At 43.3% G+C, this 26,650-nt stretch overlaps 1 protein-coding gene and 1 long non-coding RNA gene across 5 annotated transcripts; one reads left to right on the top strand and one right to left on the bottom strand.

Moving 5' to 3' along the window:
- Positions 1-918: 918 nt before the first annotated feature.
- VLDLR (very low density lipoprotein receptor) lies at positions 919-16,389 on the bottom strand. Of its 2 annotated transcripts, XM_065860174.2 has the most exons (19): positions 16,103-16,389; positions 11,288-11,407; positions 10,214-10,336; positions 9,216-9,338; positions 7,483-7,854; positions 7,254-7,376; positions 7,046-7,168; positions 6,495-6,614; positions 6,293-6,418; positions 5,725-5,896; positions 5,196-5,420; positions 4,922-5,040; positions 4,400-4,539; positions 4,143-4,284; positions 3,687-3,833; positions 2,673-2,762; positions 2,190-2,267; positions 1,910-2,079; positions 919-1,573 (listed from the first exon to the last, which is right to left on the bottom strand). In XM_065860174.2, the coding sequence occupies exons 1-19, from the start codon at positions 16,251-16,253 to the stop codon at positions 1,538-1,540; spliced, it is 2,700 nt and encodes an 899-aa protein (XP_065716246.1). In that variant the 5' UTR covers positions 16,254-16,389; the 3' UTR covers positions 919-1,537. The 2 variants fall into 2 exon arrangements, with proteins under 2 accessions (XP_065716246.1, XP_065716247.1); XM_065860175.2 differs by lacking the exon at positions 2,673-2,762.
- On the top strand, positions 16,322-26,650 carry LOC139826573 (uncharacterized). 3 transcript variants are annotated; one of them, XR_011736716.1, is made up of 5 exons: positions 16,322-16,559; positions 17,571-21,144; positions 23,465-23,712; positions 24,026-24,211; positions 26,228-26,650. It is a non-coding gene; the product is annotated as an uncharacterized lncRNA (long non-coding RNA). The 3 variants fall into 3 exon arrangements; XR_011736717.1 differs by lacking the exon at positions 24,026-24,211 and having other exon boundaries at positions 16,323-16,559; positions 26,228-26,648; XR_011736715.1 differs by lacking the exon at positions 26,228-26,650 and having other exon boundaries at positions 16,323-16,559; positions 24,026-24,421.

The following is a 26,650-nucleotide window of genomic DNA, read 5'->3' as shown; positions in this document are numbered from 1 at the left end:
CAAACTATGTCTTAGCCTTGAACCTGCATCCAATCAGAAGTAACTTTTTCACCTGAAAGGAAAAGGGATTACCACTTCCTGCTAGAGTAGTTATGGGATAGCAATTCAAGGCCAAGATCTGTAGTGTCAGGTAAGAAACTAAGACTCACCCTAGAAAAATAATTTGACACTAAGGAAACTACTAATGGCTAGCAAAGTTACCTTTTAGTCAATTGGAGATTACCAAGTAGTTATGCCACAAAGATCTAAAGCTTCCACTTAAAGCTTCCACTTTCTTTACTCTGAACTTTATCACAGAGCAAAATGCCTGAAGACCACAGAACCTGCAAATTAATTCAGTCTTAATACTTCTCTGTTTCATGATTGAACTACACAGAGCATGGAACATACTCAGTGCTACTGAAATTAGCACTCAAGTAGTACGGTACTAAATAGTTATCATCAAGATGAATATGACCTTCCCAGACCCAGACAGTTGTACAATTTATTTTTCATTGCTACGGTGACCCAAGAGAAAGGCTCCAGTACTTCAAGTGACCACTTAGAACCACTACAATGAACTGAGTTCTCACAGGAAAGGAGACACTAGCTTTTTGCTGCTCACCACAGGGGACTTCTGTCATTGCACACATAGCAACTGGGGCTTCCCTACTCCAGGAGCAGGCTGCCACTATTAGCTGCCAAGTCACAGCTCTGCTACTCCTTTGTACAGGGGTAGTAGCTACCAAGATCCAACCTGCACTGGCTTTGCCATGAGGAGTAACTACTAAGAGCTTTACACCACTGAACTAGTACATAACGTCCTTTGCAAGGATACTTCATGTTCCGGCTGGCAGCAGCAGTGTGGCTAACTAAAGCTTTCAATTTAGGAGATAGTTTATTTTTCTTCAGTGCTAGCATAATAATGGAGACCACTACTTTAACTGCTTAATTTTATTTTATTCTATTTTTCCCCTTCTCCACATTTAAGATTTACAGTGGTTTCTGAAAGAGCACTCATGCCTGTATACCTCTAAGAGGCAACAGACAAGATTGTTTCAATCACACATACAAAATGACTTATGTTTACAAATTTTTGGCAATCATAGTAACCCGTTTTTTCCTATTGCCATTGCCCAAATAACTGAAAAAAACAGTGTACAATAATTTACATTGAAATACTTCAAAGTGCTTGATAGTGATTTTCTAAGAATAATATTTACAAGTGGCCTATACACATATGTACAGGTGTTACAAGTTGTGGCTGGAATATGGCTTTCTATGGAAAGTGCTTTATATTTGGTCAGTGGTGTTACTGACTGACCAATCCAAGGGTTACTGACAAAACAGTAACCACAAAAGCTGAATTGTTGTGGACAGGTATTTACAGAGTTTGTTGTTAAGCTGTATAAAATAGCTATTTACATAAGTGTTCCATACATACAGAAAGTATCTTCTTTCTTCCAAGAATGGAGGAAGTCTTTCAGCCACAAACCTGGTTACTATCCCCAAAGAGTGTAAAACACAAGTATACCGGAAGTGATTGCTGATCCAGTGCTCATGCCATATCGTCATCAGTGCTCACAACAGATATCTGTACAAAATAAGTACAGGTTATCTACAATTGCACTAATGAGATGCAAAACAATACAAATCCTCACATACAGTAGTTTGAAATGGGCTAGTTCTGAAGGCTAGTGACTACATTAAACACTGACTACTCCATCTCAGGTATAGGACAGTAGTTGCCTACTACAACTTTGACTAAAAAGACAAGTTATCAGTTGATTCAGCCCAGTGGTTTGGCTGCATCCAGCTGCTTTCAAGAGCAGAGACCTCTCCTAAACTTAAGTCAGATATAATTTGGTAGTCTTTATGTCTACCCTAAGGAATAAACTGGAGCATCAGATATGTCAATAGGTTTACTTACTGCAGGGTAGGTGTGTCCTACTGAACCACCATGTCTTCCAATATCAATTGTGAGGTCCTCTTCTGTAGTTTTCAGATAGACAGGATTATCAAAATTCATGCTTTTCATGTTTTTGTGCTGCCAGTTACGCCACATGAAGTAGCCAGCCACTGCAGCCATCACCAGGAATACTTTGGGGAAAGAAACAGACTGTAAGTATGGAGGAGGATCAAGCCAAGCTCCTGACTAGGAGTGGTTTGTCCCACAAGGGGTCCTAAAGGCTGGTGAATGTTGTACTCACAGACAGGAAGAACAGTCCAAGCTGCTGATGTTCCTCCAGTTGCAGCTACTTCAGGTGTTGTACCGCTGGTGTTGACTCCTGCATGAGAATTTCAAGTAGTAAGCTTGCTTACTGACAGGCTGGCAGACTTTATCAGATGCAAGCACTTCCTAAGCCCACAAGCTGATATCATATATATAGCTTCTCAGTAACACACTGCAAGAGCAGCCCAACAGGCTTCATCCTATATTAGTAGAAAGCTTTTTTTTTAATTGCTTGATTTCTCTGAACACTCCTGGGATTTCACAGAACCTGTATGCTTCTCAGTGTCATGAGTGAACTCATTCTGTTCATCACATGCTTCAGCTGTTGTACTTGTACTACAGACATGATCTGGCCTGTGTTCTCCACTTGCATGTAGAGGAGAAAACTTCAAGTAGGCTAGTGGGTCAGTTTGTGTTTAATTCTCTAATGTTTAGCAGTCTGAGTTATTGGGACCAGTACCTCCAGGAACTAGTCCAACAGTTGGAGATTTTTCTGTTGTGCTGGTATCTTTAGCCTCAGTGTAAGCCACAGTTGTTCCAGTACCTGAAACTAATTATAGATCAAGAACCCAGTTAATCCTGAAGTTCTGCAATGGCTTAGCTATAAAAGCCATGGTAGTGAATGTTTAGCAGATGGCAGAATGATCATGCAGCTTGTTAGCTTTATCTGAAACACTGATATTAGTTATTTCACCAGCATATCCTCAGCTGAGGGTTTTTGATAAAAATAATTCTGAGAACAAGGCTGGACAGTTAATCAGGCATCAATTACAGGTATTTAGAGTCATGACAAGAGTATGCCACCTCATCCCTCACCTCAGGTTTTCTGAATGAGATTTTAGTTGAGTAAGTTTACTGGTTAGGTACTGTCCTTCTATAGCAACTCTTTAGAACAGCCAAGAGAGGACAGCATCATTGCATTCAGTGCCCTGGGACAATCAGAATCAACATGCAATAGAGCAAGTGGTACCTTAGTTTCTAGTTCCACTCCACTGGACAAACAAGCCTGCCATATAGTCAGTGCTCAGGATAGAAGCAGCAGCAGTTTGTCTGAACCACAAAAGGAGGTTCAAACAAACTTCCTCAGCCAGCAAGATTAGCCTACTAGCTTTTTTAACACTGTTTATTTATATGCTGTAGAGCCATATTAGCTTATGCCCCTTGTTTTATACAAGATGGGCTCAGTATGTTCTGTGCATGTGCTTGCTGTCTGCAGAAAGCCATGGAGGTACACAGTCCTGCTGCAAATGACAGTGATGCAGAAGCCAGGCATGGACTTTGAACAGCACCTGCAGACTTTGAGGGCGAGCTTAATGCATGCTGGAAGACCACCCCCTCCAAGATTAGTTATATCAGATTAATTTATGCAAAGCTGTCAGCCTATACTGCCATGTTTGCCTACAAAAGGTTCCATATACCCACTGCTTCCACATCCCCATCCATCCTGGAAAATATTCCAGTAATGTTACCATACCTGCACATCTCAGACCATTCTCTTGCAATAAGTATCCAGCAGGACATGCACAGGTGTACTTTGGAGAGTGTTCATTTATCTGAGGAGCAGGGAGGCACAGGTAGCTACAGCCTCCATTTGCCTTGTTTTCTTCACACCAGTTCCTGCCTGTTGGTACAGCAAGTGACAGGAGTGAGCCTTCATACTTCAGGTGTACAGCATGATTATTGGCTCAATAATTGTTCAAGTAAAGTTACTCGTCTCTGTAGATTATAGATTTGTACCTGCTTTGCCTAAGAGAGAGGAATTGCAACTAGACTTTCTCTCAAACCCAGTGGCAATGCTTATGTTAAAAGCTCCAATCACACTAAGTAGAAGAAAAGCAGACCATATACAGGGGAGCGGTATCATTTGCTACCACCCAAACAGGGCAGGCTTCTTAAATATACACTGATCTAACTACAAAATATTAGTTACCTGAAGGTTGAACAAGTTCATGATACACAATGATGTCCTGTGCATCATTGAGGTTGTTCACTAGGGTAACCACTTCAGTTCCAGTAAATTTGTTGGCACCATAGACTGCCTCATTCTCTCCATCAATCCAGTACACACGGTCCTAGAAGAGAATAATTGCAAGTAGTTATCTCTGTGTTACTATGAGTACCATAATTACTAGCCATTTACTAGCAAGAAGAGGATCTTTGACAATTACTACAGAAAGTCATTCTTACCTCAAATATTGTTAGAGCAAGAGGATGAGGAAGGAACATATGAGACTTCAGCACTATTCTACGGTCCTGGCCATTCAGGTCCACACTTGACAGCGTGTGTAGTTTAGAATCAAGCCAGTACAGACGGCTTTTTACAAGATCTAGGAGGGGGAAAATAAAAGGCAAATGTTTACTATGTAAATGGAGAAAACCTTGAAAGCCTCCTGCAAAAGTTGAAACACCCACATGTTCAAGAATAGTTGCAGTGTTGCCCTAGTGTCTTACCACACTGGGATGCAGAAGGCTGCTGCAGTGCTGCCTAAGTGGCCTGTGCCTCAACCATAATATAGAGCAGTGCAAGAAAGGTTACTATTTCAGTATCTGAGAAGCGCTATCTGTGCCTGATGCAGTGTCTCCAGGCATACAGGAACTTCCCATTCTCAGAAGCTGAAAATACTCCTCCAAAGGATGACCTTGGCTTTTGTAGCAAACAAATTGCTAAAGCTCCAGAATACCTCTGGCACAGAGACAAGTTCAACATACCTAGAGCAATTCCATTAGGCCATTGGATTTCTGTTGTCACAAGCTGCTGTCTGTCAAATCCATTCATTCCTGCTTTTTCAATTTTTGCTGGCTCACCCCAGTCTGACCAGTACATAAAGCTGTGAAGCAGAATTTATGTTGTATGATGCACTATAGTACTGTGTAGTATCACTCTTAGTTATGACCAATAACTAACAAAGGCTACCTAAGTCAGTTATCAGGACATGGAGTAGCTGGTAGGTCCACTCTTAAGAGAACCAGAAGAAATACTCACCCAGAGAGAGGATCTACAGCAATAGAAGCTGGCTCTCTCAGCTCAGAGGAAAACAAAACCTTTCTTTTTGTGCCATCTAGGCTAGCCACTGAAATGGTCTTTGCAGTGGAGTCAGACCAGTAGATGTTCTTATAAACCCAGTCAACAGCAATTCCTGCTGGGCTCTGTATGTTGTCCAGGATTCTGATGTGTGTTCCAACTTTATCACGGCTATCAACAGAGGCACTGGAAGACAAGAATTACTTGTGTACTCCACAGATACTACCACTTGGCACCTCCCAGCAAATATTGCACACAGATCTCAGGCAGACAACATAAAAGGTGCACTTGTGACTTTTCACAGAGTCATTTTGTACAGGAAGTGCAATAGGCATATGCATTGCCAGTTGTGGGAAGTTGCATCTACTGTACTTTGTCTTTAGGACGTCGGGAATCTAGTTCTCATCACCAGAGCCTAGAGAAGTATCTTGGGTGAAGCGTGGGTTGGTTTAAGGGAGCACAATGGGGTTCAGAAGCCAAGCTCATTTACCTGAAGATCGCTTTTTGGCTGAAGTCAGCCCAGTAAAGCTTTTGCTCAGCAATATCAGCATCTAGAGCTACAGTGTTTCTTAGCTGCTCTACTAGCTGAATGTACTCTTTCCTCTCAAGCCCAATCTTCCTGATATCCCGGCGGTTGGTGAAAATTAGACATGGTTCTTTCCCTGTGAAGAGAGTGTAAGTGTTATCTGCACTTGTAGACATGCAGTCACATCCTGTTCTTCTATGACAAATTTTGAGAGTCATCATATTTAGTATTTGCCATGCCACACTTGCTAGTGGATGCTGACAGAGGTTTTGGCTGTACCACACCTCATCCTCTTCTCCCTCCACAGCTGAATGAGGGAGGGTCCTCCTGCCCAGGGTGAAGACACAAGCAGTTTGTCAGGCAGCTTTAAATACTGTATCATGGCATCATTCAAGGTGCTGGGAGTGTCCAGGTCTGTACAAATTGTATTGGTAACTGCACAACTACTACTGTCAAAACCACAGTAGCAGGAAGTAGCATCACTTGCTACTTCATTTTAAAGTGGGGATAAAAGCTTTACGCCAATACTCACCCACTGCCTTGCACACCCCAGTAGCAAGATCCATCTGATAGCCACGGCTACACTCACATTTGTAGCCCCCTTTCAGGTTGATACAGATTTGACTACAGATACCAGGGTTCTGGCATTCATCAATATCTGCAAAGACAACAATTTGATTTGTTCTCATCTCCACATCATCAGTAGGGTCTATGTTAACCTACTTGATACTTGCCTCCACAGGTTCTCCTGTCTATAAGCTCAAACCCAGCTGGACAGTCACATTCATAGCCAATAACAAGATCTCTGCAGATATGAGAGCATCCACCATTGTTCACCAGACATTCATTTATGTCTAGAAGAAAAGAATGGGCCATTTCTGAGACAGCACACATATTTAGTCTGGAAGTCTGAGCCATGCAGTGCTTTACCACATACCCACCCATTTTCTAGTGATGCCTGCCACACATGCCACTCTGGCACTCGAAGATCCTCACCCAAATCCTATTTGCTCAACTATCAGCGTGTCACTTGTGTTACAAGTTGGCAACAGACGAATATTGAACCTCCTGGAAGTCTGAGAGTTTCTGATGCTTTCAAGTGCCTTCTGTCATCCCAATAGCCAGTTTGACCAGGATAAAACTAGTCTATTGACTAGATTGCTCTTGGTCATTTGCTTGCGACCAAGGAAGTGCAGCTGGGCATTCCAGACAACATCTGACAGCTCAGAGGCTGTCTCCAAGCATATCTAGTGGTCAGCATTGTGTAACAAATTTGTTCACTTACTACACTCCTTGAGGGGTTCATCACTCCAGTCCGTGCAGTCTTTCTGCTGGTTACACACTTTACTGACATCTATGCATTCTCCACTTCTACACTTGAATTTGCCAGGTCCAGAGCACTGAATAACTGAGATAATGAAGACTGTGAGGGTAACCACCAGCTTAAACAGATAGTCTGCAAAGACTTTATTCTTGCTTAGTTCCACACTTACCATTGTTACAACTTGCTTCATCAGTGCCATCCAGACAGTCTCTCACACCATTGCACTGCCTACTCCCATGGATGCAGTTCCCATCCTCACATCTGAACTGGTCTGGTCTGCAGGTCCGAGAAGCTGAGAACACAGCCATTACAGACTTAAACTCCTGAGGTCTGCTGAAGGAAAGAAAATAAAACAGGAGCCAAACAAGACCTCCTAGAGAAGGGCCAAATTAACTTACGGCAGTTGATTTCATCACTTCCATCCTTGCAGTCAGGGTCTCCATCACAGCGCCACTTTTTGTGAACACATTCACCTGAGCCGCATTGCACCTCACTGTCAGAGCACTTCACAGGAGGTACAGGCTGGCGGCCACATTGCTCTAGAGATTCATCTGACTGGTCAGAGCAGTCAGCATCATCATCACACACCCAGCTGATGGGGATGCAAGTGGAGCTCTTGCATTGGAACTCATGAACTCCACAGGTAGGAGGTGCACACTCCAGCTCATCACTGCCATCGCTGCAGTCATCTTGACCATTGCAGACAAAGCTCTTGGAAATACATTGCCCACTGTTGCATGTGAACTCTGCTGGACTACAAGTCACATTGCCTGGAGTAAGAGAGATAATCAGATTATCATAAGAAGGCAGACTTTTGAATGAAGGTGTTTTGTTTTACAGGTTATTCACCAGCTGTTAGCTGACAGAAGATGAGCATCCCATATAAGGCTCTAGGAGAACCTAACTGACCACCTTACAGGACACTTGGGCCCCACAGAGACTGCCCTCCATGCCTTTGGATGTTATGAGTCAGAGGTATCAATTTTGAGCTACTGAGTGAAAATAACCTTCTTCAGAAGCAGCTAGGCTGTTCTGCTTCAGAGTGTGAGCCTTTCAGGAAACAGGCTCAAACCATGTGGACCAGAGACAGAAAGTAAGAGAATTGCTAACTCTAGAGTACAGACTAAGATTACAGTAGCCAGCCAGGTGGTCAGCATGCACTGCAGTTTGAAATTGAAGTGTTTTGTGCTTGTCCTGACAACAGCACTGGCCCATTTGCCTGGACCACTGGGGATAACAGATCAAGATCTCGCACCAGCTGACCCTGTGGTATTAAACACACACACACAACTTGTGCCAGTACAAATTACACTGGTTTAATAGCAGTCTTGCTAGCAGCTCAGTATGCCTAGGCTGATAGTTTTATCAGCTTCATTAGAAATGCTGTCTTCAGATTTACTTGTCAGATTAAGGCATCTCTTTGCAGAGTAAGGCAGCAACTCCATAGACACACATGAGAAGTCTCAAGATATCTCATTAGCCCATCCAGGTAAGGTGGCTCTGACAGAAGCCAGCCCTGTGCCTCTGGTTACAGCAAATTTGTCTCAGGACAGCTCAGAAAACTCGTACATATGCAAGTTCACTAGAACAAACCAGGAATGCTGCACTTTAATGCTGGCACCGGCAGCTTGAATTGTGTACCAGCCTGGAGCTGCCCCTCCAACACCTGCAACATAGCTTCTCTAGTCTGCACTTTCAAACAAGTGCATAGAATACTCCAGGACAGGGCTATAAAGCAGATCAGCCCTTGGCTACAAATCACTAATACATTTTTAGAAGACCATTTGTTAATGTAAGCAGCAACTAGAGTAACCTGTTTAGAAACTCTGCAGTGAACAAGTTCTGATGGCTTGCCTGACATGTGACTAAGCCTATGGCTATTGCCAAAATTAGCCAGAGACCAAAGAAAAATGTTGCGTAGCTTATATTGCTGTAGTCCTTAACCTAGCAGGATAGAAGAGTATTAGAACAAGTCCACTTTGTTAAGCAGGCTGCAATATAAGATGAATGTAGGTTTAAGGAGATACTGAAACTATGAGAAATTTGTCTTCCCAGGTATACTGCCCAGCTAGCTCCTTTCCAGACAGATCAATTTCAAATAGAGTTATGCAGCCACCATTTCTTCCCTTACCACAATTCTCTTCATCTTCTCCACTGTCACAGTCTTTTTCACCATCACATTTCCAGGACATTGGGATACACTGGGTTGACTGAGGACCACAGCTGATTTCATTTACCCGGCATGTTCTCATATCTATTGAAAAAAGTTTAAGTTCAATTTAAGAGTTCTGAAATTTAAGAGCTACTGATCTTGGGTTTTAGCAGTTGTCCTGAAAGTTGAGACTGAAAGGCTTCAGCTCTGAACAAAGTTGCAGTTATTTAGATGCCAGCATCCATCTAAGTTGATGGCTCCATCATGGAAGATGTTACACTAGTTTGTAGTGTTCAGTAAAAAAAGATGCTTCCAGCTCCTAATAGATTAGTATTTTAGAGTATCTCTGTAATGGTAGTTTTGCGATTGCACACCAGTTACACTGTAGAAGCTTGAACTACAACACGTAGTAGGCAGGAGTAATGCCAAAGTGCAGTAGGACTTGGGGCTGAAGTATTCCTCAGTGCGAATCCTATTGATACAGAAAAATGAAGCTTCATGGATCTATATTCCTTGATCAATCACCACACTTAAGACTGGGGTTGCCAAATGCAAGACCTCACAGTGAAGCTTCTGCACCAAGCCCCCAACATGTAGTCAGTTACTCAGTGCCTACACTAGCTCTGGTTATCTTGCAAAGCAATTGTCTTGGAGAAGAGATCACTTGGTGAATAAGGAACAGTAATGGTTAGGCCTGCCATATTGTGCTTGCTGCTTCTGTTTGCCAGCAAAACCTTGTACTTCCTGTCTGTTACCAGGTACAAGTGTAGATTTCCCACTCAGTTCTGCATCTTTTAAAATAGCAAAGTCTTATCAAGACCCCAATGTGGCCAAAGCCAAGCTAACACTTAGGAAGGTGCTCTGCAAGATGAGAAGTTCATCCTTACTTTAGGAGGAAAGACTGGCTACAAGCAGGCAAGAAGTCAAAGTGCTACTCTCTGCAGGCTTGCCTGCACTGACAAGCCAGGCTCACTTACGGCACACTTCAGCACTCTCGTCAGACCCATCCTCGCAGTCCGGATCCCCATCACACTGCCATCTGTTAGGCACACACTGACCGCTGAGGCACACAAAATCAGATTCGGCACACGTCTTCTTCACTGCAAGGGAGAAGGACAGCCACTTGTTTAGGAACTAGAGCTTGGCTTGTTTGTTGCAGCTAGAGAAAAGCTGCCTTGCCCTAGGAAAGTGATGCAATACCCTTAGTTCTTGGATGTCTGGTGGTGTCCTCCACCAGTCTAATGACAGCAATAACACTTCCTAGAGAGTTATACTACACACAGAGAAGCACTTATATTCCTGCAAGCAGGCAATGAAGGATTGCTATTGTTAAGGGAGACTTTGTTGCTAGAATAGCTGTTTTAAATTCTGTTTTAAATTGCTGTTTTAAATGCACCCAAGTTAAAGGAAGGTCTATTGATATTAATATTTTGAATTCTGAGTTTATTATCAAGGCATTAGAGAAGCATGGTACTATGTAACCCTAAGGTAACAGTTTAGGTCTGCCTGAGCACAACCACACAAGTATTGTATATTGAGTCCATTCTGCCTCGTCTCTAAATACATCTAGTCATCCATCTTGGCCTCTATGCCCACTTAAAGCAAGAGTTGGCTGCCAAAGCTAGACTTAGTGTTTACAGGAGACTCAGCAGATTCACTTGCACACATAAAACATGGCATTTAACCTTGGAATAGCCAATAGCTAAGGGCTAATAGCTACAGTTTCTACGATGTCTTCAAGCAACAACCAAGAACAGGCCTGTATATTGTTCTTGACAGTCACCACCCTTATAAATAAAGTTTTGGTCACAAACTTCTCTCAGTCACCAGTTCCAGGAGACTTTTATTGCACTCAGGAAAGTATAACTGCCTCAGATGGCCACAAGGTGTCAAGATAGTTCCCAGGTTTTCTAGGAAATTTGTCCTTTAATCTGTATTCTGAGTTTTGGGAGTGCTGGATGGGATAAGCATCTCTCCAGCTACCCACTGCTAAGCCCCCAGTGGCAACTAGCAAGTACTGTACAGGGGTATTATTTATTTTGATTACTTACCACAGGCACTTTCATCACTGCCATCTGAACAGTCTTCATCACCATCACATTTCCAGAGTAAAGGAATACATCGTCCATTACTACATGGGAACTGGGATTCCTCGCATTTTGTTCTTGCACCTTCAATGAAAAAAGGAACCTAAGTCCCAATACTGTTAAGCAATACTTCCTCGCTTTCCTCCACTGCTGACCAAGAAGTTACTCAGTTTAATAAACAGCATAACATGAACATAAAACCAGATCTGAGCTCTGAATCTTTGTAGTCACGTAATTCAATCATGAAAGCAGAGCAAGAAGCTTTCCTTCACAGTACAAGTGCAGAGCTTATGCATGCTAACTACCTACTTGCCAGACAACAGTAAACCAGCCAGGGTGTTCTTACTGGGTTTCAAGGCACGGTCAAGTTTGCAAGGCAGAGGGATGTATGCACACAATGACTTCTGTTGTCTAGCACCTAGCATTGCATTCTCAAACTCTTCAAACTTTGAGCAAACTAGGTTTAAACTTCACTAACTTCAGACTGGATTAGCATTTCAGTACTCTGCTGCTAACACATCACAGTAGAATCCCTGAGATGTCTGTAAAGATAGCCTAGATATCTGCTCTGTAGTTGAACAACAATTTTCTATGTTTAAGTTACTCCTCAAACAAGGGCACCCAGAGACATTCCTTAATATACAACAGAAATATGATTACTTCTCTGGAGCTTACTTATTAAAGTTGGATCAAGTGTGATGCTAGGAGAGCAAAATACTTTATCACTTCCTTCTGGAATTGTTTGTTGTCTCCAAAGTGATAATGGTCTTGATTTGTTAGCATACTTGAGTAAGATACTGCTTTCTGTGTGGTGCTTTTAGTTAGAACATATTTTCTAGAGCATCTTCAGCTCTAAAACTGTATGACCCTGTCCCTCAAGGGAATGTACTTTGTCTTGAAGCCATGTTACAACTGTCACTAAAAGCAGAAGCCTGCTTCTTTGAATCATAGAAAAATTTGGGTTGGAAGAGACCCTCAGGATCACCGAGTCCAACCATAACCTAACTCTGGCACTAAATCGTGTCCCTAAAAACCTCATCTACACATCTTTTAAACACCTCCAGGGATGGTGATTCAACCACTTCCCGGGGCAAACTGTTCCAATGCCTGACAACCATTTCCATGAAGATTTTTTTCCTAATATCTATCCAAACCTCCCCTGGCAGAACTTGAAACCATTTCCTCTCATCCTATCACTTGCTACTTGGAAGAAGAGACCAAGCCCCTCCATGCTACAACCTCCTTTCAGGCAGTTGTAGACAGTGATAATGTCTCCCCTCAGTCTCCTTTTCTCCAGGCTAAACAGCCCCAGTTCCCTCAACTGCTCCTCATAAGACTTGTACTCCAGGCCTCTCACCAGCTTCATTGCCCTTTTCAGCAGCTAACCCAGAGCTGTTTCATGTAATGTATGCTGGCAAGTGTATAAGCTCATGCATTAGTGTTGGCTGCCCTTGCTTATGGCATGATGCAAGACTCCTGCTCCTCTTTGGTTTATTACATCATTTGATGGAGGTGCTTTGTCTTGGCGTTCCAGGGCACAGAGGGCATAAAATTTCACTACAATGTTACTTGTTATTTTATATCTTCTGTATATGACATGCAAAATACAAGACAGTTTCCAAGTGGAAAGAAGATATTCAGCCATTTCAGATTATACTGGCTAGTCATCAAGAACCAGGCAATGGCAAATCCTGGACAGAGTATAAGCAAGGACAACACAGGCAACTTTACCTTCTGAGTATCTCATGTAAATTAATGCTAGAAGTAAAGGATTTGAAACAGCAGCTTATTGAGCTCTTCTAATGTTTTAGCAGTCTCACTGGTTGACTAAAACACTCACTTGTTAGACACAGTAGAGCCATAACAACTAGTTTCATGGGAACTGTGTACAAAGTGTGCCAAAAAACTCAACATCACTTCTTGTGCTCTGTATTTCCATCCCTCCTTTCCTTGTCAGGATGGGAGTTGCACCAGCACGCACTTTCTAAGAGCATGTTTTTTTAAAAGCTACTACTCTCTGGTCAAGAGCTGTCAAACAAGTATCTTGCCTTGTGCTAGAAAGGACACCCCAGCCAGCTTAGAGAGGCTGCAGAAGCTATCAACTTGCTCCATGCCTGACATCACCTTGTTGTCGATTAACCTCTAGCAGAAGTAGCCTTCTGATTGCAAACCATGGTGACATGTTATTCCAGTTATTACTGAACTACCACCTAAACATACGTACCAACTCACTCCTGCTAGTTTTGAGACATTCTCATCCAGGCTTTCAGAGTGAGAACAGTCAACCTTTCCCAAAATAGCATACTGGAGATACTAGACTAAGCCTGCCACTCAGGAGATCTCAAAATAACTCCACAGTTCTTAGTTACTCTATTTCAAGCTAGAATAACCAGAAAAGGCTTGCTAAAACTGCCTAGTACATTGTGACTTACAAACATAACATCACTTCAACCAAATGCTACAGGGTAGCTGCACAGAAGGATAAATGAAACAGTAACTGAGCTTGGAGTAACAGCTATAACTTCACAATTACAACCCTTACAACAAGCCAATCACAACAAGCCACTCCAAGAAGGTATTGTCACTTCTGCAGCTGATACCAAGTGAAATGTCAGAGCAGCTACTTTTGTTATCCCACAAACAAGCAAAGAAGTGACAGCACCTAACACCCACACAGGTGCACAAAAGTAAAGGTCATGAACTGTTGCTACTCCTGAAGATGTCTGTCAAACTCTAAAGGCCACTTGGAGTTAGCTCCAAATAAGACAAAGGTTAGCTCCAGACAGTAACTGAGGTCCCCTGTGTTACACCAAGCACAGTTCCACAACGCCAGGTAACCATTTTGCCATTGCACTACCAGCCTAGTCCACTGCTATTTGAAGCAACAGAGTCACACCTCACTTGCAGCTATTTGAAGCAGAGTCATACCTCAGTTGCAGCTTCAGTCACTAGACACTTAATGATTTACAGATCAGCGTCAATTAGCCACTAACTCAAAGATTATCTTAATGTGCTATTCCTACACCAGAAGCACCTTCATACCTTTTCTCCTCCTTGGGATAAGGTTTAGGCAAAAGACACAGGGAATCAGTAACTTTACAGCCTGTGATTGCTAACACACATTATCTTACTGTTCCCCAGATAACTACTTACTAAAAATTGGCTCATAAGCACCAATTTGCGTGAGGTTAAGGAGCAGAGTTACAATGACTACTAAAATTAAACTAGCTTTACCCATACCTTTGCTGTCACTGTTTGTCTCAGCCCCTTAAGCAAGTTGTCAAATTACTTGTCTGGGCAGCCTTAAACATGTGACACTTGTGTGCTGTCATCTGACACCAAGTCCAAGAAAAGCTTGCCACAGTGATTGGGAAACGCTGGGAGAGCTCATACAGGAACCAGCTTAGACTCCCTCCAGATCCTGGCAATTGCAGCTACTAGCAGCAGAGAGACGGTGGGGTTGTTAAGTCAAATTAAGGGAAGAATCAGAATAATTTGGTGGACTAGAGTTGCCCTCCACTTCATATCTCTTATTATGATTTCAGACTACAGTGCACTAGTAGTTTCAGTGCCAGCCAGCTTGGCCCTTTATATACTGTTGAATCACGTCTGTTGTAGACCAGACGTGAGCAGTCTACATGACTGGGAACTGAGACGTGACTAGGCAGACTTTTCCCCTCTTCCTCCTTGCATGAAGGCTGGATGCAACAACCCCCTGGCTAGGCTCTGCCTGAGAGACCCAGAGTCTGAACTACTGCGTATACAGTTAGGACTACAAGGTACAACTACCTTTAAGCATGCACTACCACCACAGCCAAGATCTGACATGGAGGCCTACTTTAGGGCACTAGTCAGGAGATAAGGAGCCATACAACAATGCAGACATCAGTTGCCCACCTACCACCAAGGAGAGTAGCCTGGACCTGAAGGAAGGAGTCAGCACATTGATTACAACCTCCACTCAAGAGTGCTATGTTCTTAATTGGCTACCCAGTTGGCTTAATGCGCAGATCCCTCTGCCATAGAAGTAACAGCTTCTACACTGGGAGGCAACCCTGGAGCTCGCCACGAGCAGCGCTACTCGTGAGAGCCCAGCCCGCAAGACGGGATCGGGCACGGCAAGACTCAACCTTGCCACCAGGTGGAGATCCCTTGTGGTAGTTACCACTGGCCCTCAACCAGAGCCATGCCAATGCCGCTGGATGCCACAAAGCCAAAGTTGTACAGCAGTTTGACAGCACCTTCAACGCCACAGGCTTTCCAAGGGCTCCTCTTTCTTCCACCGCGACCAAGCCCCAATCCTCCCCGACCCCCCGTATCCCGGTGAGCATCAGGCACGCAGACCCTTCCCTCAGCACCAGGAATAGCGCAGAACAAAAAAATAAAAATCCTCCCGTGGCAGCCGGATCTCTCCCGGGACAGGTGGTCCCCGGGGCGGGGAGGGTCGGCCGGGCAGGGGCTCAGGCCCACGTTCACCGGCTCTGCGCGGGGCACCGGCCGCCTGAGGCCCGGTGGGGAAGGCGGTGCCTCCCCCGACAAGAGAGGCGGTGGAGAAGACCGCGGAGGTAGCACCCCCCTGTACCCCCCGGGAGCCCAGGCCCGCCCCGCCGGCCCCTCTGCAGAGCCCCACTCCCCCCAGCACCGTGGGCAAGCAGCCTGAGAGACAGAAAAATAATAAATAAAAAATAAAAAAGGAAGGGGTAGTAGAAGAAATTATTCCGGAGGGCGGCGGGAGCAGCCCCGCGGTGCGCGCCCCAGTCCTCCCGGGCCCGCACTCACCGTCGGCGGCGGCGCGCAGGCAGCTGAGGGCGAGCAGCAGGCACAGCACCCAGCAGCCCGGGACCGCCCGCCGCCCCGCACCGCTCCCGGGGCCGCCGCTGCCGGCCGCCGCCGTGGCGCTCGGGTCTCCGCGCTGCCGCTCCGACCGCATCGCCGTGCCGGAGGGACGGGAAGAGGGAGGACGGGCGGGCGGAGAGGGTGGGCAGTCTGGCGCAGCGGTCGGAGAGGCGAGGAGGAGAGGAGGGAGACGGAGACATGCACGGGGGGAGGGTGTCCCCGCGGCGCTCTTATACCAGCCGCCCGGCCGCCCTGCGCGGCCGCTGGTGACTCACGGCGCCGCGCCAGGCCCCGGTTGGCTCGCCAGCGCCGCCCGCCCCTGCTTCCTCCTCCGCGGCACCTGCGGCCGCCGCGGCGCGCTCGCACAGCGGCTCGGCACGGCTCGGCACGGCTCGGCGCGGTGAGTGGCGCTGCGGCGGGGCGACGCGGTGCGGTGCCGCCGGCAGAGCCCACCACGTTCCCCGCTCCCGGCCTTCCTTCCGCGGGGCGGGGGCGGTGCGACCCCGCTGCCAGCCCCTGCACCCGGGGCGGCGGTGCGGGCAGCCCCGGCGGGGGGAGCTTTGGCGACAAGGGGCTGGGGGATCCCGGGGTGCGGCCGCGGCTTTGTTTCTTCTGCTTCTCCAGAATGCCGATGCCGCTGTCCGCGCCCCGCCGCGGGGAGGGGGCGTTGCGGGGCCCCCCATCCTGGGCGGCACAGCGAGGCGTGCCGAAATCTGCGTTGCGGGATGGTTTTCTCCAAAGAAGCGTCTCTTTCATTTGGTGCCCCCCTACCCGCCGCCCCACGCGCTCATGCTTGCGTGCCTGTGGGTTTTTTCCTCCCATCGTGGCAGAACATGACTTAAAACGAAGCAGGCACTGCTCTTGAGGAAGAAAATCACTACTTATGCATTCTCCGATCAGGGATGGTAGTTAATTAGTAATTGCACGAAATCATATGCCAAAGTCGTATAATTACAAGCTTAACCTTTTATTTTAAGGGGAAGAATTGCTAGTTTTATTCCACATTTGTAGCGTTTCAAACATCCGATTATGTCTTGGTGAAATAAAGAAAGAAAAGAAGGGCTGGTAAAATGCAAATCTGGTTTTGTTCTCGGGACTCTTCGAATGTGCAATTGAGGTTTAGTGATCCTCTGCTTTTTTCATTTATTTTCATAGACTTGCTATTTTATGATAATATTATGTGCTGTGCTATTAGTATTTTACTGGAGACATAATCTACAGCAAACTGTTCCAGCCAAAAAAGATGAAAAAGCTGGTTGCTGTTTCTTTCTTTGAAAGGAAGTCTTGAATTATTAACCTAATATTTGGAGTCTTTTTCAATAATGCAGATGATTCCTCCAATGAAGGGGATACCTTTGAGGCTTTGTATTTCATAAATATAGTAACATATTTCTTTATATATTATTTGCAGAGTGAAGCCCTTTTTGAATCATGTCCATGACTCCGCTAAAGACAAATCACACCACTGCATGAATAACGTTGGAGTGGATTATCTCTTGCAGTTCATGTAACGAACAAGTGTCCAGATCATCTCAATGGAAAGATAGTTGATGTATCAGAGACTTGTTAAAGAAGTCAAGATTTCTTTTCATGTAACTGCAATACATCTGGGAATGATATTTCTGGTGTGTGCATAAATGCGAAGAGAGCAGTTCCTACTGTTTGCCTCTCTGTAGCCCCTCTACCTCATGGCCTCAGTGGCAGCAAAAGAGAGACTCTGCTGGCATAGCCTGACTTGTATATGGCATTAGATGCTACAGCACTGTTCTTGCAAACATATACTGCTTCAAGCAAGAAAATTCTATTGTGTGCAAGGGGGTTGACTGCGGTCCTCAGGAAGATGGCTTAGTGTAAGTGGTATGCTGAAAACATCCTTCCTTACAGATCTTCAGCATGACATACTGCCTTCAGTTAGGTGCTCACTGTTGCATGGTCTGCTGTGCTTTGGGCTGAACATCATCTTCACAAATGTCCTGTTATCATTGCAGAAATATTTTATAAGCCATACGCTGACTGCAGCAATACACAAAAAGACTCCAGTCATGCAGAAATACAAGGCTGGACATAACTTAGTGTATTCTGGTAGCTGATGGTCTTCCTTGTTTGTCTATGGAAGATACTGATTTACTGCAGGGAGGAGAAGGAGCCTTTGTCCCCTGCATTATTGCTGCTCTGTGAGCACCTGCACGTGGCTGTGTGATGGGGAAACAACTTTCTATCTTGGATATACCTAGCTCTTTGCACACCTGAGGGTTTGGACTCCAAAGCATAACTTACAGTAAAATAATCTGTGGTGTTTCAACTGAGTTGAAATGCGTGAGTAAGTGCACAAGTCCAGTCATATGCAGGTTTGAGTGGAATCTCCAGTAAAGGTCTTTTGCTTCCTTAGTACAATTCTTAGAGGAACTCGTGTTTAAGAAAAGTGCAAATAGCCTGCCAGCCCCTACGAGCGGGTCCATGGTATCCGCTAGGGCTGGAAACCATCTGCGCTGAGGTTTTGTGCTTTTCCAGCAGCCATGGTCTTGCAGAGGCTTGCTTCGTGTGGAAACGTGAAGGTGTCTGGGGGTTTCTGCAGTGTGTGTAGTGAATTGTAGTGTCACTTTGTTCATACACACATGGATACAAGCCGGAATAGATCTATAGCGGAGAACTGGAATAAAATTTGGGGTTTTCTGTTAGAAATACATATAGTTAGGAGAATAGCAGTCCTACTATACTAGTGATAATGTAGGAGCAAAGTGCTCAAGAGGGTCTAAGATTTAGGAAGGGTGCTGAATTTTGTAGGGAATGTAAGCTGGCTTTTGTAACTGAAAGTCCTTTTGTCATCAGTCTGGGAAATGCATTAACGTTTGCTTTGTTTCAATGTATGACCCTCAGTCTCCTCTGTTTTTTGCCATGTCTGTCTGAGTTGAATTTCAGCTGCTGGGAAGTCAGGAAGCTGCAGACAGAAGGTGGATGAGAAAGTGGGCAACCTCAGGGAGCAGAGAGAGGAGTGTGAAGGGAAAACTGGCATTGCCACCACAGTTAAGCAAGTTCCTGTAGTCAGGAACAATCTCAAAGTGTGCTCTACTCCTGTACTGCTCTCAGAACTGGTATAGGTATAGGCATTAATATGTATTTGTAGCAATGTTATTAAATATGCACTATAAATATATATGATGTGCAGAGTACAGGGCTAATGTTTCCAAAACTGTGTAAGCATCGTGCAGGAGTAGTTTCTAAGTAACCAGACTGCCTGAGGGACCAGAGAAAAGCATTCCTCAACCATGTTTCTAACAGTGTCTTCTTCTATTGTACCGAGCAGACGCTGTTTCAGATTTCTCATTTGTGATAATAGGACATGCCATGTTCATGGGGTTATTCTACAGAACAATTTGTTTGTGTGTTTGCATGGAACTGTAAATGTCAAGTGGTATAGTGTATTAAATATTATGCGTAATATTTCCATTAGTGCTAATTGTTTTTAGAGAAGTCTCCAAATCTCCATCCTATTTTCTGACCCAAAACCGGTGAATGTTCTAAAATGTCTGGTGATGTTTCAGTGAAAAAAAGCTGGAAAAGATTGCCAAGAAGCTAAGTGAACCAGTTAGGCATTGCCTTTGCCTTAAAAAAAATGACCCTAGTAACACAAAATGGTATCATGTTACTACCTTTCCTTTGGGAACTGTGGTGGATATTGGCTTACCAGAGACTTTTGAACATGAGTTCACCTGATAATGCATTTGGACATATAAGAGGTTTGGATCCTTTGGGATAATTAATTTATCTTCTTGGCTACAGTGTGTAAAGTCAACATAACAAGAGAAAATAAAGAACAGAAGGGACATTCTGGAGTACACATAATATGAATTCCTTGTGCTTTGTGTTCCTTTTTCTTTTCACCTTAAAGATCCTATGGCCTCCATTTCTAAATGAGTTACTGAAGCACTGGGATTACTAATTCACCCTCAGGTCTTAAATCAGTGGGATTTTTGTCTCCAGCTCCTCTGTCGATGGACATGATGTGAGGATATGTCTACAGTATGCAACCTAATCTAATAAAAGGAAAGCCTCATGGGTAGAAAAAGCAGCAGCTACATACTATGGGATAGCATCCTGCCTTAGGATCACTTGCTAAAATGTTTTCTTCATTGTGTGCTGCCAACAAAGACATTAACTACTCATAAGGTCATTGCATGCCTGAACTGACAGTAATCGAAGGAGGTGTATTCCTGGCTGTATTTTGCAAGTGCAGAGCCAGGATCTGCATTACTGTCTTCAAAGGAGTAGTACAGAGCATGAAAGAGACAGAATGCATCCTTTGGGAATAATTTATAGTAGGTATGTGAATGAATGCTTCTGTTGATGTGATTTTGGGACAAATTGACCTTTTTTTTTTTTCTCTGCAAACTATGTGGAGGTTTATACTGTTGTTAAAAGTGCTCCTTATATCCATGTTCTGTGGCTTTAGGGGAAAAAAGACAACAAAAAACAACTTCGCACTCATAAAGCACCTTTGCTGTGTTGTTTTCAGAATACCTAAAAACCAGTAAATTAAGACTCAAAAGAAGTCCCTCTTATGGTTCCCGTCATCATCATCTGAGTTGTAAAAATGGGGCAGAGAGAACTGATGTCTCACTGTTGATTTTAATGCAATTTTTTAATGATTATTTTTTTAATCATTAGTGCTGCAAGAAGCATGGGTAGCTCATTTCTGAAGGAGGTTAAAAAATACTTGTCTCTTTTGGATGTATGCTTCACAATGGAAAACACCCTGGATACAATTCTTGACTTGCCAACATCAATTGGAATTTGCCGGCAGTTTTATGTGAGGAGAGGATTTCCTCCTCGGTGCTACAAATTAGTCAATCTTCTTTGTATAGTGACTCCTGCATTTCCCCTGTTTGTGAAGATCTAGCATGTGTGATTTGAGCACAAACACATTTTATTTAGTGTTACAGTGTTGGAAGACCACAATAGTTAAAGCCATGTTAGGATCAGAACCTGTAAGTACTTAATTTGTTTTCAAAACCGAAATTCATGTTTCATTAGTCGTACTGTGCTGAGCATGCAGTGCATAAACTTGCAAATGAGAGAGCTGTAAGTGAAGTCATGCATTGGAACCAAAACTTCCACTATGCCTCTCAGAAACACGTGATAAAACTTCAGTTGTGTTGGAAAAAGAACTTCCATTTCTGGCAGATGTGGGACAGAATGTTGTTTCAAAATACAGCTTTGCTCATTTTGCAACTGTGTGGCTACTTCCACTTTTTAATGTTTATCTTTAGAAATGAAATACTCTTTAGAAGTGTCATACCCTCATGTGTCATCCATTTTATATACTTAGTAATAAACCAAATATAAATTGATCTTGCTCATAGTGCAAGATTTATTTTCAATGTACATAGGCTGGAATATTTTCTGATGAGGTTTTCCTGCGAGACTTACATTTACTAAAATTCCTCCACATTTGCACGTTTGTTAGGCTTTCTAGGGGAAAAAGAGGAATTTGAAGTTTGTTTGCCTTTCTTTAATGTACACTCGTGATCAATAGTGTATATGTTGGTCTTTGTGGAACGACATATGCATATTAGGAAATCTGGCATTTGTGTTCCAAAACCTCTGTATACTAAGGATATTAATATTTATGGTATTCTTTGCAAAGGACGGAAACATGGTGGTGTTTGTTAAAAATAAGGAATATGATTAATTAAATGGGTTAAAATTTCAGATTGTGGTGTTGTGCCTGTAGAGCATAGGAAATAGCATGAGAAACAAAAAGAAATGTTACTGCAAAGTTTGGCATAGGCCATAATGTTCTTGCATGCTAGCAGAGGAGTTTTTACCCGTGTATTGAAATGAAGATAGTGTTACTGCAGATGTGTGAAATATTGTTTCCCTTCAAATAAACATGTGAGCAGGTGATCTGGAACATTTTGGGAATGTTCACATTTGGACGATGATAGAGAAACAAGAAATTTCTGAATATGCTGTTGATTTGCAAAAAGAGGTGACGAATGTGGCAGAAAAGTGTACCTCTGTAGAAGGGTAAGCAACAGAGCCACGATGGGGGAGTTCCCCCTGTTCTGGGCAGAGTGTCTGTGGCGCTTGGTCATCGAAAAAAGAATAAACTAAGGACATGGTGAGAGAGCTGCCTTGGGCTCATCAGTTATCTGGAGTAACAGGGGGTTGTGTTTTCCATGTCCCATAGTTGCTGCAAAAATGATCTTTTGTCACACTCTGCATTGCCTACTCGTATTTTAAATGCCAATTTAATTTTTCATCCCTAAAGGTGTTGTAAACTCTTGCCATTTTCATTAACTAGGCCTTTCTCTTCCCCTTACGAGTTTCACAATAATTTATTTGGATAGTGTCATTTCAGAGGAAGTGGAATATTCAACAGGCAAGTGGTCAAGCTCTTCCCTCGTGCTGGTGGTGTTTTGCAAGTGGTAGGCATATTTACAAACTGAGGAAGTGCAGTATAACAGCTCTTCCTTTAAATTACATTGAAATTAATCAGTACTGATGTCTTTGCATTTATATGTAAGATAATATTGCTCTGCATGCCAAAATATTGTTAGATTTTGTTCACAAGGAAATTACGTGAAATGAAATGACACCGTGGTATAGCATTTCTGTTTCTATTTCAATAATTTAAATGTGTCTGCCTATAGCAAAATAGAGACTCTAATTCTGCTGATTGAAAATCAGCTTTCTTAACCATCTTAGAGTATACCTGGGTAGGATAGATATAAATATGTTTTATTCTTGCAAGGTAATTATTTCCTTGTTACTACTGTTTTCAAGAGGAGGAGTATTGTTTTATAATAATGAACAGAAGACTGGAAGAGAAGGCTACATCCAGTCTAGTCTCGTGCTGTGGAAAGCTAAGTCATAAGTAAACCATAAATTGATTATGTATCATGTTACAAGTCTGTAGAGCAGGGGTGTCAAACTCATTTTCACCAGGGGCCAAATCAGCCTCACAGTTGCCTTTAAAGGGCCAAATGTAATTTTAGGGCTGTATAAGTGTAGGAGTAGTTAAATTTATGCAGTCCTAAAATTACATTTGGCCCTTTGAAGGCAACTGCGAGGCTGATGTGACCCCTGGTGAAAATGAGTTTGACACCCTGCTTTGTTGGTGGAGAGTTTCTTGATTATTTTATTTTTCTTTTTGCAATGACATATACTGTACATCCTGATGTCTTGTACGTAGTTATCTTCTAAATTCCACACCACTTATTTCTGTTTATTTTGTTTCTATTTCTTCTGAGACTGACATGCACTTTCAGTGGCTGTGCCTTTCACTAACCAAACTCTTTTCAGCACTTCAGTGGTGATAGAACATCCCTCTAACCACTGTGCTTGGGATCATCAGTCCTTCTCCCAGTTTGAATTCACCTTTCCTGGGCTTGATTGAACAGAAGGGTACGTGGTGCTCCAGGGTGCAGAGAACTGCAAAAGAGGTCTCATCCCATCCTGCTATGCTGACATAAAACTGACAATTCTTTCCTTGCTAGAAACACCTGTGTGCCCTTCTTCCAGCTGCATCAAATGGTGTCGTGGTCTTTGTCGTAAGTATCCACCCTAAGTATGTAACTTGAGGTGCAAAATTTCCTGTATAATCAAAGTGGGGGGATGGGGGGTTCTGCATGGACATTTACACAATTTCTGTTATTTAGTTCAATATGTCAGTTGTCTATTAAGCGTGCTGTCCAACTTTATTCCCTTAATTTTGATAGCTAGATTGTTGGTGATTATATTAAACAAGATTGGTGATGATAATAAATCTGATTGGTCCCATGGCTGATTACAGATGAACTCTCTTAGTAACCTCCTTTATCCCAATATTTTCTTTTCAACATTATTTCTCATGTTCTTTTTAAGGTATCTGTTACTCATCTGGCAATTCTTGTACAAATTGCCAGCATATGCTGCTGAACAGTTTCCTGTGCTGGACTCTGTCAGATGCTTTACTGTGTCTCATGTGGACTTGACCTAGATAGCTTCTCGAAAAATTGAGATGATTTGTGGAAACAAGGACTCAAGTTAGCTGGGCGCAATCTAATTCTGGTAAATCCACCTTGTTTGTTCTCCCATTTTCCAAGCACACTGAACTTTGTGATATCTGCTCTTCTGTATTTGTCCTAAAACTTTGTATATTATTGAAGTCAGACTAGAGGTTTGGCTGGTTGAGCAGTTTGGGGAACTGTTCCCATTTTCTTCCTCAAATACAAACAATGTTCATTCTGTTCTCCTGTAGCATGTGTCCTAGGATAGTGACTGTCTACTCCACTGCAAGATCTTTGGAGTTTGACCTCTATTTTATTTTGGTAATTCTTGTTTTGTATCCTTTTTCCTTTAACCATTCTATCTTTGACTGAATAGTCATTGTTTCTATTGAAAAGTGAATCAAGTATTAACTTAGTTATAGGGTTATACTTAGAAGATCTTTCATCTTAGTATCATATGCAATGCATAAGCAGTGCACTTTCTTTTTTTTTTTCATTAATACTTTTCATGAGGATTTGAAGGAATTCCAAACTCTTAAATTCTCTAGTTCTCTGATTTTTTTTTTTTTTTTTTTAGTTTGATTTCTTACAGTAGAGGATTTAGTTCTGTGTATAATTTCATTTGAGTTAAAGTGAGCCAGCCCATGATCATTCAGATGAGATCTAACGAGACCTGATGCAGACGGCTTAATGGAAAACAAACTTAAAACTCAACTTGCAGCAGCGTGGGTTTATTTGCTAGTTGGTCAAGATATGCCCATCATTCTGGGTGGAGTCTGGAAATAGTCAGAATGAACAGCTTCCAGTAGTATTTGTTTTCTGTGTATGGGAAGTTAAAGTCTTCTCTAATAATGTGCTGTCGTGAAACAACTTTCTCCCTTATAACCACAGTGTAGAGCTGTGTCTGTTGCCATATCTGGTGGCCCCTAGCAGACTCCAGCTCTATCCCAGTAGAGCCTTCCTCTTCCAAACTGATACTGATCTCTTTTCTTTCTTTTCCTGAAGTCTATTACTTCATAACTATGAAAAAATACTACACTGCCATAACCATTATTTCCTTTTACCTGATTTTCATAGATTCATAGAAATTTCATGGAATGTCCTGAGTTGCAAGGAACCCACAAAGATCATCGAGTCCAACTCCTGTCCCTGCATATGACAACCCCACAGTTCACACCATGTGTCTGAGGACGTTGTCCAGTCTCTTCTTGAACACTGTCAGGCTTGGGGCCGTGACACCTCACTGGAGAGCCTGTTCCAGTGCTCCAGCACCCTCTGGGTGGAGAACCTTCCCCTAATGTCCAACCTGAACCTACCCTGGCACATCTTCCTGCCATTGCCCCAGGTTCTGTCACTGGTCCCAGAGAGAAGAAATCAGCCCTGCCCCTTCTCCTCCCCTTGTGATGAAGCTGTATCTGCGATGAGGTCTCCCCCCAGTCTCCTCCAGGCTGAACAAACCAAATTACTTTAGCTGCTCCTCATACAGCTTCCCCTCCAAACCCTTCATGAACTTCATAGCCTCTTCTGGACTCTCTCCAGTAGCTTTAAATCCTTTTTATCCTGTGGCACCCAGAACTGCACACAGTGCTCCAGGTGAGGCCACATCAGGGCAAAGCAGAGCGGGACAATCACCTCCCTACCCAGCTGGCAATGCTGTGCTGGATGCACCCAGGACACAGTTGCCCTCTTGGCTGCCAGGGCATGTGGCTCATGTTCAACTTGCCATCAACCAGAACCCCCAGATCCCTCTCTGCAGAGCTGCTGCCCAGCATCTTGTCCTCAGTCTGTATGTACAGCCAGGGTTGCCATGTCCCAGGTGCCCAATCTGGCACTCGCCCTTGTTGAACTTCATGCAGTTGGAATACTTAAAAATATAGCCAAGTATGATTTCAAAGCTGTGTTTTTGTCATGATTGCTATTCTATCATGTCTCTGTTGTTCCTTAGAGATGCATTTTATCATAATGTCTGTAGTTAGCATCAGTCATTTCAATGCCAATAGAGCATAACATCTCCTGATACAAGAAGATAAATCTTATTTGCATGTAATGAGTGATTCCTTTTGCTTTTCATCTGCAGGTACCTTGTCTGGGTTTTTTTTTAAGAATATTGCTGTGAAGATACTGAACAGCAGCTTCAGAGACCTAGGTTCCTTTAATGGCTTGGTTTTTAAAATTTTTTTCGAACATTCCTGTGCAGCTAAGTTTTTCTATGCCTCTTTGCCCAGTAAAATGGACATAAAAGTGCTTCTCTGTGCCAGAAGGCATTTCCAGGCAGTATAGTTATTAATGACTGGCAAGTACTCAAATAATTTATTGGCAAATACTGTGATTATAGACAGTCTGTGGCCTGCAATACATCCTGAAGTGACTGGGTGATTGGATCTTCAGAACAAAAGTTAATAGACTGTCATACTTTTATTTTAGTGAAAATTTAGGAACATTTTAAAATATGTCAACGGTTTTGTACAATAACTGTATCCACATCTTTCCTAATACTTAT

The sequence above is a fragment of the Patagioenas fasciata genome, chromosome Z (assembly GCF_037038585.1).
Source record: "Patagioenas fasciata isolate bPatFas1 chromosome Z, bPatFas1.hap1, whole genome shotgun sequence".
Classification (NCBI taxonomy): Eukaryota; Metazoa; Chordata; class Aves; order Columbiformes; family Columbidae; genus Patagioenas; species Patagioenas fasciata.
This window is presented reverse-complemented; position numbering and strand designations above follow the sequence as displayed.